Source organism: Macrosteles quadrilineatus, unplaced genomic scaffold (genome assembly GCF_028750875.1).
Source record: "Macrosteles quadrilineatus isolate MER2022 unplaced genomic scaffold, UCM_ALF_1.0 Scaffold_1__1_contigs__length_201487025, whole genome shotgun sequence".
Taxonomy (NCBI): domain Eukaryota; kingdom Metazoa; phylum Arthropoda; class Insecta; order Hemiptera; family Cicadellidae; genus Macrosteles; species Macrosteles quadrilineatus.
In genome coordinates, this window is record NW_026542594.1 from 42,068,387 (window position 1) to 42,081,901 (window position 13,515).

A 13,515-nucleotide genomic window follows, 5' to 3' on the forward strand; every position below is an offset into this window, starting at 1 on the left:
TTAAATATGAATACTCATAAGGTTAACATGGGAAACTATGGAGCCATTGGGGCAGAGCCCGAAATGATTTTTGGGATAAGAATATGTCTAGATATGTTAATCGGGAATGTGAGCTATCTTCATACCAAATTTCAACCCGATCCGACCAGTAGTTAATGCGTGATTGGATATCAAACAAATGAACAAATTCACAAAATTTCACAATATTAGTACTACGATATATTATAGTTTTTAAGGGTGATAACATGATGTCTCATCATATCTCTATTATTTTCATTGCGTGCGCGATCTCTTCAAGGCAACTTAGAAAGATTAATAATACTAATGACACATACTATGAAAACACAAAATCTAACGTAAACCATTTTCTTCTTTACATTTTATACAAAAAATACAACATTTTCTTTATTTAACTTAAACATCACCGACTTACAGATAACCCAATTTTCGTATGGATGTAAACAAAATTGTACCATGGACATATGTTTTGATGTAAACAAAAATTCATTGTAAACTTGAAAAAGTTCATATTATTGACAACAGAATTCAGCACAAACTATGCAATTTTAAAAGCTAATATGACGAGGTTATATGCTTTCACGGGATATCATACAAACGGAATAATACCTCCAATTTGGAGTTATTATTTTCTTTTAGCGGCAACTGAAAATGTAGCTGACTGAATATTAATAACAAATTATTATTTATTTCAGGATTTTAAGGCAAAATGTTAAGAATTATTTGAAGTTTAGAATTTAAATTTTTGGTTTTCGTAAATGTTGAATAAGTGAGTAGATTTTTATATTCTGTGGTAGAACATTAAATTCGGGTTATTTCACTTCCAATGGAATATATTTTTCCCTTTTTTAACTTTTGTTAAAATACTACTCCTATAATGAATATTGCTAGATTGGTTTTGTGAACTTAAAAATGAACATCGTGTGCGAAATACTAAGACGGGTGGATATTCAAGGTAATTTTCAAACAATGTGTATACACATAAAAACGAGAATGCTTATACTTTGGATCTTGAAAGAACACTTCAGGACTTTTAAATGGTAACATTATCCTTATTGCTATAACTAGGTCAAACAAACTAACAATTTCGTAGCCAACTCGACCTCCCAAAAAATATATACTTTGTGTACTTGAAAAGAAAATTAATAGTGAGTTTATTAGCAATTAGTTAGATTTTATAGCCTACTAGCTGGCCCGACAGACGTCGTCCTGTCCTAATGTGGTTTTGTGTCAAATGCTCGTTCATTTTCAAGATGAGCTCGTTCGCATGGCTCAATCACGTCCTGGTTGAAATTCGTTCGCTACGCTCACTCACCTTTAGGTTGGAGCTCGTTCGCTGCGCTCACTTGCCTTCAGGTTAGCTCGTTCGCTACGCTAACTCGCCTCCAGATTGAAGTTCGTTCGCTACGCTAACTCGCCTCCAGATTGAAGTTCGTTCGCTACGCTCACTCACCTTATGGTTGCAAATTAGCTGTTGTCATAAATTAAAAAAAAATAAATAGTGCTGCACCCTGTTGGTTAACCTATTTACTTTTTAATGCTATTGAACATCACAGAATCAAATTGTTTAGTTGAACCAGCTGTTGAGATTATTTAATTCCATTTAAATATGAGTACTCATAAGGTTAACATTGGGAAACTCCAGAGCCACTGGGGCGGAGCCCTTTTGACGGATCTGCACCAAACTTCACACAAACCATCCTTGAATAATGCTTAATAATACCTGAAAGTTTCATTGCAATCTGTCGAGCGGTTTCGGAGTCCATAAAGGACAAACGAACATACGATTGGATTTTAGATTATTTGTATTAGAAAACCGCACTGTTTTGTTTAAGCTACAGTTGAATGTAAAAACCTTATTTGTTTACTTAACAGTTTAATTAAATTGTTTTGTTACTTTTACAATATCCGTTTTAGTGTTGGTACATAACTACATGTTTCGTGGCGACTGCCACGTCCTCCGGTCCATCTCCTCTTCTCAGATTCGTCATCAATTTAAAACATAAAACACAGAACACACGTAAAAAAACTCATTACATTTATTTTGGTACCATCACGGTGCGTGCACGCGTTTGGTCGGGCCGGCGGCGACCAACATAAAAAAGGATACCAACACTAATAAGGATATTGTAAGGCAAAAAAACAATTTAATTAATATAAAGCAATATCCAGAAGTAGGACAATGAATTCTGATTAACAGTTTACATAAAACTTAGTGTTTTAAAAAGTAAAATTCGTCTCTTGAGTTTGGCCACCTCTGTGACTGGTAAGATTAGAAAAAGTTAACAAACACTTGATTGAATAGACAAGCTCCTCCCCCACGGGACATCGCTGCTGTAAGCTCCTCCCCCATTTTTTGCCCCTGCTCATTAGGACCTTTGGTCAATCTGTATGTTAGAAAAGACCCTTAAACCATTGGCCAATCTGTATGTGGCGCGCGTACAGATTGGCCAACGGTTCGAGGGTCTTTTCTAACATACAGATTGACCAAAGGTCCTAATGAGCAGGGGCAAAAAATGGGGGAGGAGCTTACAGCAGCGATGTGTGTGGGGGAGGAGCTAGTCTATTCAAGTAAACTGTTTGTTGACGTTTTCTAATCTTACCAGATACAGAGGTGGTCTCTTTAATGCTATTGAATATCGTAGAACCAACTTGTGTAGTTGAAAAAGCTGACAACATTTTTTAATTAATTTTAAATATGAATACTCATAAGGTTAACATGGGAAACTATGGAGCCATTGGGGCAGAGCCCGAAATGATTTTTGGGATAAGAATATGTCTAGATATGTTAATCGGGAATGTGAGCTATCTTCATACCAAATTTCAACCCGATCCGACCAGTAGTTAATGCGTGATTGGATATCAAACAAATGAACAAATTCACAAAATTTCACAATATTAGTACTACGATATATTATAGTTTTTAAGGGTGATAACATGATGTCTCATCATATCTCTATTATTTTCATTGCGTGCGCGATCTCTTCAAGGCAACTTAGAAAGATTAATAATACTAATGACACATACTATGAAAACACAAAATCTAACGTAAACCATTTTCTTCTTTACATTTTATACAAAAAATACAACATTTTCTTTATTTAACTTAAACATCACCGACTTACAGATAACCCAATTTTCGTATGGATGTAAACAAAATTGTACCATGGACATATGTTTTGATGTAAACAAAAATTCATTGTAAACTTGAAAAAGTTCATATTATTGACAACAGAATTCAGCACAAACTATGCAATTTTAAAAGCTAATATGACGAGGTTATATGCTTTCACGGGATATCATACAAACGGAATAATACCTCCAATTTGGAGTTATTATTTTCTTTTAGCGGCAACTGAAAATGTAGCTGACTGAATATTAATAACAAATTATTATTTATTTCAGGATTTTAAGGCAAAATGTTAAGAATTATTTGAAGTTTAGAATTTAAATTTTTGGTTTTCGTAAATGTTGAATAAGTGAGTAGATTTTTATATTCTGTGGTAGAACATTAAATTCGGGTTATTTCACTTCCAATGGAATATATTTTTCCCTTTTTTAACTTTTGTTAAAATACTACTCCTATAATGAATATTGCTAGATTGGTTTTGTGAACTTAAAAATGAACATCGTGTGCGAAATACTAAGACGGGTGGATATTCAAGGTAATTTTCAAACAATGTGTATACACATAAAAACGAGAATGCTTATACTTTGGATCTTGAAAGAACACTTCAGGACTTTTAAATGGTAACATTATCCTTATTGCTATAACTAGGTCAAACAAACTAACAATTTCGTAGCCAACTCGACCTCCCAAAAAATATATACTTTGTGTACTTGAAAAGAAAATTAATAGTGAGTTTATTAGCAATTAGTTAGATTTTATAGCCTACTAGCTGGCCCGACAGACGTCGTCCTGTCCTAATGTGGTTTTGTGTCAAATGCTCGTTCATTTTCAAGATGAGCTCGTTCGCATGGCTCAATCACGTCCTGGTTGAAATTCGTTCGCTACGCTCACTCACCTTTAGGTTGGAGCTCGTTCGCTGCGCTCACTTGCCTTCAGGTTAGCTCGTTCGCTACGCTAACTCGCCTCCAGATTGAAGTTCGTTCGCTACGCTAACTCGCCTCCAGATTGAAGTTCGTTCGCTACGCTCACTCACCTTATGGTTGCAAATTAGCTGTTGTCATAAATTAAAAAAAAAATAAATAGTGCTGCACCCTGTTGGTTAACCTATTTACTTTTTAATGCTATTGAACATCACAGAATCAAATTGTTTAGTTGAACCAGCTGTTGAGATTATTTAATTCCATTTAAATATGAGTACTCATAAGGTTAACATTGGGAAACTCCAGAGCCACTGGGGCGGAGCCCTTTTGACGGATCTGCACCAAACTTCACACAAACCATCCTTGAATAATGCTTAATAATACCTGAAAGTTTCATTGCAATCTGTCGAGCGGTTTCGGAGTCCATAAAGGACAAACGAACATACGATTGGATTTTAGATTATTTGTATTAGAAAACCGCACTGTTTTGTTTAAGCTACAGTTGAATGTAAAAACCTTATTTGTTTACTTAACAGTTTAATTAAATTGTTTTGTTACTTTTACAATATCCGTTTTAGTGTTGGTACATAACTACATGTTTCGTGGCGACTGCCACGTCCTCCGGTCCATCTCCTCTTCTCAGATTCGTCATCAATTTAAAACATAAAACACAGAACACACGTAAAAAAACTCATTACATTTATTTTGGTACCATCACGGTGCGTGCACGCGTTTGGTCGGGCCGGCGGCGACCAACATAAAAAAGGATACCAACACTAATAAGGATATTGTAAGGCAAAAAAACAATTTAATTAATATAAAGCAATATCCAGAAGTAGGACAATGAATTCTGATTAACAGTTTACATAAAACTTAGTGTTTTAAAAAGTAAAATTCGTCTCTTGAGTTTGGCCACCTCTGTGACTGGTAAGATTAGAAAAAGTTAACAAACACTTGATTGAATAGACAAGCTCCTCCCCCACGGGACATCGCTGCTGTAAGCTCCTCCCCCATTTTTTGCCCCTGCTCATTAGGACCTTTGGTCAATCTGTATGTTAGAAAAGACCCTTAAACCATTGGCCAATCTGTATGTGGCCAGCAGGACAATGGCTTGACTGAACCTTCGATGGACCCTCCCGACCCTTGGAGTAAATCCCATTAACCACGCTTCACTGAATACTTCACATAAAAGAGTAAATATATTGATTAATTGAAAATATGATCAATTCGTCATAACTGAAAATAATGTTCTATGTTTCTAGGTTATAAAAAACAAGGTTTTTCATGTTCGTCCCATGCAAATCGGCCGACTTTAAGTATTAAAACAAACTTTTCCTCTTATAACTACGGTAAGTACAATATTTAATTTTAAATTACTAATAATTGATATTCTGTATATACTTCGTTCATATTATAGGAGGTGATAGATTTCTTCCCCTAAAACCGCCTAAATATTATTAATATTTAGGCGGTTTTAGGGGAAGAAATCTATCACCTCCACTTGACCCTTACCTTTAAAAATAAGCATTCGAAACGCCGTTAATGAGTGGAAACCTCGATTGTAGGCTTTTGGCGCCGTTATCAAAACTCGAGTAGGATACAGCTTGATACACACTGATTCTCCGGTTCCCGACATGGATGGTGGCTAGTTATTTGATTTAATTTACAACTATATACTGCCCTTGTGATTAATCAAACCCGTTATTTAAGCCACACGGTTATTAATCTCACTTCTTTAATGTATAAAATGTAAAAATAACAAAAAAATATATAACTTTGAACAGTCTACCAGACAAAACTCTAATTTTAATTATATTGATAGATGCACTATTAATACAGACTTATAAATTAATTTTGTACTACAAGAGACAAATTAGCAGTTTGTTTTGATACTTAAAGTCGGCCGATTTGCATGGGACGAACATGAAAAATTTGGTCTTTTTATAACCTAGAATACATTATTTTCAGATATGACGAATTGATTATATTTTCAATTAATCAATATATTTACGCTTTTAAGTGAAGTAGTCAGTGAAGCGTAGTTAATGGGATTTACTCCAAGGGTCGGGAGGGTCCTTCGAAGGTTCAGTCTAGCCATTGTACTGCTGTACCCACCATGGCTGTACCCTTTGGTCAGGTAGTCTGCCTCAACTTAACATGAGACAGCCTTTAATCGTGTTGCTTCAAGAGAAGACATTAGCATTGACTATATAACAGTTATATTATAGTCAATGACATTAGCCACTAGAGATCTGACGTCACTACACCTTTAGCCTTAGTCCCTCCCGTGTGCCAATTCCGTAGACCAAGTGAGCTGGCCTCGTATCAACGATCAGCTGACAGCTGTGAATTGTTGACACTTTACACAGTGTAAAGGCAAAGAAGGAAGAAGGAGGAACACTGATAGTCGAGTCAATATAGGCACATGAGATAGAACAAATTCCAACAAATGGTTTTTCGACGGTTTTTGGTAGTAATAGGTGTAGAAAGTACCAGGAAAAAAGTCTACCAAAATCGGACAACCGGAAGTCGGGTTTTTCCAAGATGGCCGCCGTGAGGTCCTCAAATCGACAAGATGACTGCAAATTCGTGGATTCATAGTTCCAGGATTAGCCGATTTCCACAAAAATTGGCAAACACATGTAGAACTATATTTCCAACCTTAAATATGAAAACTAGGCAGACAAAGTAACCCAAAGATGAATTTTCAGGGTATTATGTGCTAAAAAATAAGATTTTTTACCTCAAATATATGTTTTTCTAATATTTTGTACAAAGTTTGTTATAATTTCAAATTTATTTTTTCACCATTAGATTCAACACAAAAAAACTAACAATTTAGTATATTGAATCTTTGTTCTGCTTCAATTTGTTACAGAGATATTGAAAGTAATAACTTGGTATGTTTTCTTGCCGAGATAACTCAATGTTAATCTTATGGAGAATAAGCATAAATATTAATATTATTTTTCATGAAACCTATATAGATAAGACTTTTTGTTCTGCTTCATATTATCTGTTTTAATATTTGTTTTACTAAAAATTCCTTTTTTGGCAGTTACCATTGCAGCAAACCTACGTATTCGGTTCCTTAGTCTTAATCATAAAGAGAATAAGCAAAAATCAATTTTTTTATTAGTCCGAGAAATATAGAATATTACCTTAAAAAAATGCAAGAAAACGTTTTATGGTTTTATGTTGTAGTGGGGTATGCAGAGTTACATAGTAAAAATTGGCAAAAATCGGTCTACTGGAAAACCCCTAGAATCAAGATTTAATATGACGGATTTTCTCAACATTGGAAAAATTAAAAAAAATCCACATGCATTTTCATTGATATTGACTTCAGACCACCACCGATATTTATTGGGTGGTCATTTCTTCATTTCGATAGGGAACGTGTTTTCGGCCGTCATTTTGGATCCCCCTATTGGGTATAAATATTTTTTTTAAATGTAATGACAGTGTCATTTCAATAGGGAACGTGTTTTTGGCCGTCATCTTGGATCGGCCATATTGGATATAAATATTTTTTTTAATGTAATGGCAATGTTGTGACACATTATTTTAAACTAGATTTTCACGCCCATTCCATTGCCAAAATGGGTTTTTAAATATCTTTTTTTGGTTTTAAAGATATATTCAAACAAAAATTCTCTTGCATACATTTCTTAAGGACATTTCGTATTTTGAAAATTTTTTAAGATTATTTTTTCTTATATCTCCAGTACATATTAACGCTTGCAGTTCGTTCTAGCCTTAAACATTTAGTGATGTAAGGGCTTTCATTTGAGCTATTGATCATTAAAATCTTACGAGTTAGAGACTAGTTACCAACCCCAACAAAATATTAAATTTCACTTTTTAGAAATACATTTTTACTAAAATATTTATATCTCGGGTTCTTAATACGCCACCAAGTTCTTTCTGGTTTCATATTACTCAGTAAATGTTTGGGTTAATTTTTTAATCACTTAATAAAATGTGACAAATTTAATATGGGTCTGTCTTATTAAAAAATATTTTTTTTTCGAGATTTGTCTTTAGTTTAAGACATATACCCCCAAATCGAAAAATAACTCCCAATGCTCTTTATAATCTTAAAAGATTCATCAAAGTATTGACTTTTACTGTAATTATGGATTATTTATTGGGAGTTATTAGAATTGGGGATATATACTTAACTAAAGATAAATTTCAAATGCAAATAATTTAATATTAAATTAAGGTGCATGACTCATTTTTTATTAATTAGTCAGATATTATTTAGTGACTAATAAAATAAAAAAACCTAATTCTCTACTGAGTAATTTGCGACCAGAAAGAACTTGGTGACGTATTAAGAACCCGAGATATAAATCATTTAATAAAAACTGATTTATAAAAAGTTAAATTTAATATTTTGTTGGGATTGGTAGCTTGTCTCTAACTCGTCCAATTTTAATGACCAATAGCTCAAATGAAAGCCCTTATATCATTAATTATTTAAGAATGAACTAGGTACTAACTGAAGATAAGGAAAATAATCTTAAAAAATTTTCAAAGTACAAAACGTTCAAAACAAAAAAATGTATTTAAAAACGGATTTCGGCAATGGAATATGCGTGAAAATCTAGTATATATAGTAGTAATATGTCACAACACTGTCGTTACAACAACAACAAATTATATCAAATAAGGTGGATCTAAAATAGCGGCCAAAATACGTTTCCAATCGAAATGAAGTACTGACCACCCAATAAATATCGACGTTGGTCCCAAGTCAATATTTAGAAAATTGTGCATAGAAAATGCTTATGGTATCTTTTTTTCAAAATTTGTCCAATGTTGGGAAATTCCGACTCTGCACACCCAAAACTACAACATAAAACCATAAAACGTTTTCTTGTATTGTTTTTAAGGTTATATTCTATACTTCTCGGACTAATAAGAAATTGATTTTTGCTTATTCTCTTTATGATTAAGACTAAGGAACCGAATACGTAGGTTTGCTGCAATGGTAACTGCCAAAAAAGGAATTTTTAGTAAAAAAATATTAAAACAGATAATATGAAGCAGAACAAAAAGTCTTATCTATATAGGTTTCATGAAAAATAATATTAATATTTATGCTTATTCTCCATAAGATTAACATTGAGTTATCTCGGCAAGAAAACATACTAAAGTTATTACTTTCAATATCTCTGTAACAAATTGAAGCAGAACAAAGATTCAATATACTAAATAGTTATACATGTGTTTGCCAATTTTCGTGGAAATCGGCTAATCCTGGAACTATGAATCGACGAATTTGCAGTCATCTTGTCGATTTGAGGGCCTCACGGCGGCCATCTTGGAAAAACCCGACTTCCGGTTGTCTGATTTTGGTTGACTTTTTCCTAGTACTTTCTACACCTATTACTACCAAAAACCGTCGAAAAACCATTTGTTGGAATTTGTTCTATCTTAGAGGTTTTTTTGGGCTAAATCGACTCGTCTATGAACAGAACAAGTCTGAACTGAGAACTGAACAACCCGAACGAACTCAGGCTGAACTGCTGAACTTTTTTTTAGTGATATCGTCTGCTTCTTTCTGTGCTGTCACGTTCACGTACTTTACTTTTGTTTGGCTATTCTGTATGATTTATTTTGATCATACACATTTTTATAAAACTCGTGTCAAAGTGTTTCTGAAGAGACTGCTAATAAATTCTCGTTACATCTCCTTTCCTATTATATTAGCCCACTGTGTACATAAAATATTAGGGTTAAGTTTTTGTAATCATAAGTTACCAAAATGTAAAATTGTATTCCAAACAAATAACTTTGTCATTCCCTTTATATCTTTAAGCCACTATTGGCTTAGATTGACTAACTTATTATGAGTTATCTTAATGATCATGAGTTTAATCTCCGGCAGGAATTGCTTAACTTAGACATAGCAGAGGTAAGTACACACTTACCTACTTACTGCTTTGTTTGCATTTCCCCAAGGTTGAAGCTGGATTCAATTTTATTGTCTTTAGCCTACATTAAATTAATTTTGTTTACCAATCAATGAAATTTTAGGTTCATCATAAATTTTATGATGAACCTAAAATTTTGTTGATTGGTAAAGTTAAACTGACCAGGAGAGTCAGTCAATAAGTACTTAGCCTATGCCTAGGTCTAGGCCTAAGTTACTCTAAATTAAAATAAAAAAAAACAAGCTAAGATTTTGTCTTTAAAAGCTAGGCCTACTTCACTTTTCAATATCGGTAATCAAATTAAATTAGGCTAGGCCTACTGTACCTTGGCTGCACTTTAGTATCTGTCCTACACTCATTCGAATGAATATATCGATTATTTAATTTGATAGGGGAAGCCGGGGTAATAAGAGACAGGGGTTATAAGAGACAGTGTAAAAAAAACCACTTAACCCTCCGAGTGTCCATAGTTTAGGCCTTAATGTCCGCCTATTTTTGGCGCATTTGCAAGGTTTTATTAAAACGGATCTGAAAAGCTTAAAACAATGTTAATTCTACTGTTCTATATACCATTTTGTTTGGAAAATCATGGGCTTCAATATCATACATAAAACCTAAGGAATATTTGTTTAAAAAAAATTGTTTAGGTAAAAATAAAAATTATTTTGGAAAAATTGAAAAAAAAATAAGTTTGCGCTCAATGAAATTGTATAAATTATAGGCCTATAAATATTTGAAAATAGCCACTTTGTTCTAAATTTTATGAGGATTACAAATATATAATAATAGGCTATAAGGAAGTAGATTTGCAAACAAATAAGTTATGGGCAAAAAACAGATTTCAGTACATAGCATTTAGCTAAGAATGCATAGCCTAACCATAGCTAGGAATCTGGGTGATAATTTACATCAATATCACTACCTACTTCTTCAGGATCATCAACCAGCCCTTCAAAATCACTTAAATCTTCTTATAATGCACCACGTATATCACTACTTTTGATTTTTAATACTAAAACAATGATAAACATAATAAAACACATCAGTCATCGGTCCGAGGTTAACTAACCTGTTTACAAATACGCACGTCAGCTGTCTGCTACAATTACGATCGGCTCGGAGAACATAAAGTGCTTAGAGACAGACCTCTGGAGAAAGCTTAGAATCTAACGAAAAGAACGATACCTAACTCGATCCAGTTCAATCCGATTTTGTCAGTCATAGAGCCTTCGCCGTAAACAGTGTTCGTGAGTCGCTGCAGCGACGCATGACACTCGGAGGGTTAAACATCATGTTAAAATTATCAGAAAATACCCATAGACATTTTAAACATTTTATCTTCCTTACCACACACTTACTTGTCTAATATTAGGCCTACTGTTAAACATTTTTTTCCAAACCTTTGAAAAATGCCTTACCAACGGAAATTAAATTTTCTTGTAAAATTTGAGATAGAGATTGAGACATCAGTTATGTGTTATTTTGTGACCAAGATGATGGAAAATATTGATCAAATTTTTAAATTGTTGCAAGATGTAATTTAAGGTGAATTTTGACCATGTCTCATATTACCCATTTTTGAAAATATTGAGGGGTAATAAGAGATGGCAAAATAGCCAAACCTAAAGAGAGTGATTCTTCGAATACGGATTCCAGTACAAATCTTTGCTTGGATTCTGATGAAGGAGGCATTTCTCCCATACTGTCATCATCTGATGAAAGTCTCCCTGAGGAAATTGAGCCAACCAACATTGACCCCCACCTTGAAATGTATTATGCGGTATACTACGATCTTGACTGGCATGTCGGAAGAGTCCTTCCCAGACGAAGGACTGTCCAAAGTAAAATTCCTCCAGAAGGTGCTACACAACTTCAAGTGGCCAGTACATGATGACATTCAAACTGTATCAAACAAGTTTGTGTTCTACGGTCCAATTCAATTACATGGAAATGGGCCGTTTACCATTTCGAGAGGACAACAAAATAAAATTAGACTGTTCTACAAAAAAGTGAAGAAAGGACTTTACAACTAGGGACTAGAAAGGTTTAATAAGGAAACTTACCTCATGACTAAATGCTATAGGCCTAGTTAAAATACTATCGTTTTATCATTCCCCTGGGACTAATGTGTTGTTTTAATGCTATTAATTAAGCGTTGCTAAGACACAAATTTAAATATTCATTTTAATAAATTTTTTAGATAAATTTAATCGTTTTTAGGCTTTAAACTTCTTTTTATAAGCCCTTTCTACTAATTGCCATAGTTTATAACTCACTAAGTGTCCATTCAGTTGGCCCAAAAGTATTTAGTCTTAGGGCATTTTTTCTTAGTCGTAGATTTTGACACATTTTTTAACGAGTTTACAAATGTCCTCCAACAAGTAATGAAAATATTATTTTTTATTTTGATGTATTATTTTAATGTATAGGCCCTACTATATGTGGATTTAAAAAATTCCAACCCCATGGTTCTAGTGCTTTTCTTTTCTTTAATATTAATCAAAACGAATTTTACCAATCACCTTTTAGGTTTTGTTTTTCGAACGTTTATATCTTGGGAACCAATTTATGTACGGTATTTAAATGAAACAAAAATAAATTTTTTAGAATTTTCTGGACTTGTTTCTTATTACCCCCTCATATTTTTCATTGGTTGCATATGGGTAGCAAAAGCCTTGCCAAGTGGGGTAAGCCAAAAATTCAATATTTTTTTTACATAAAAAATGACGGTTAATATTATTTAATATATTATCAGAATTTTCCGTTTTTTTTAGTACCTACAACAACATATGATTATTTTAAATTAATCATACCCTTTATACCTTTAACACGTTCGCTACTGAGCGTCGCATATATGCGACGCCGCGGTCATTGCCACAGACCGAGGTATACATTTGAATCTTACACATAGACCGGCTGTCACTTGGATAACAGTACACACAGACCACAAGCAAAAACCTGTAAAACAGTGATCATTTACATTGTAATACGCTACAATCGTGTTTGTAAATAAATGATTCTTGTTTCTTTGTATTTTTTATAACCTTTTGTAATGTCGCATATTTGCGACGCCCGGTCTACAGCGAAGACAATAGTGAAAATTATCACAGTTTTCTTCAAATAGACTTAACGTCGCATATATGCGACAGTTCATTTTTTTGTGTTTTAAGGTAAAAGTAAGTAAAAAATAAACAGATTATTCAAGAACAGTTTATAACTGAACAAATATAAAAAAAGCTACATGGGATAATGCAGCATGTACATACTGCATACATACATACAGTGATGCAGAAAAGTAAAGACCAGTTTTTCCAACTATTATATGACGTCACCAATCATCATATCCACAGACCAAGCGACGCAGTTGTGCATCAGACATCTCTGTAGACCACTGCAGGGTATTCAGTGTCTTCAAATAGACCACTACAAAGATATAAGCATTTTAAAAACATTAGAACCCCGATGCAAATATGCGTCGGCAGTCTATTTTAATGTGACTAGC

At 33.6% G+C, this 13,515-nt stretch overlaps 1 protein-coding gene across 1 annotated transcript in view; it reads left to right on the plus strand.

The window, feature by feature from the left end:
- The first annotated feature begins 9,635 nt into the window (after window positions 1-9,635).
- The window catches only part of LOC128982827 (vacuolar protein sorting-associated protein 8 homolog), a 306,699-nt gene continuing 302,819 nt past the window's right edge, over window positions 9,636-13,515 (plus strand). Inside the window, exon 1 of the mRNA XM_054401853.1 lies at window positions 9,636-9,994. Coding sequence (XP_054257828.1) covers window positions 9,929-9,994 — 66 coding nt within the window. The 5' untranslated portion in view covers window positions 9,636-9,928. The remainder of the gene's footprint in view (window positions 9,995-13,515) is intronic.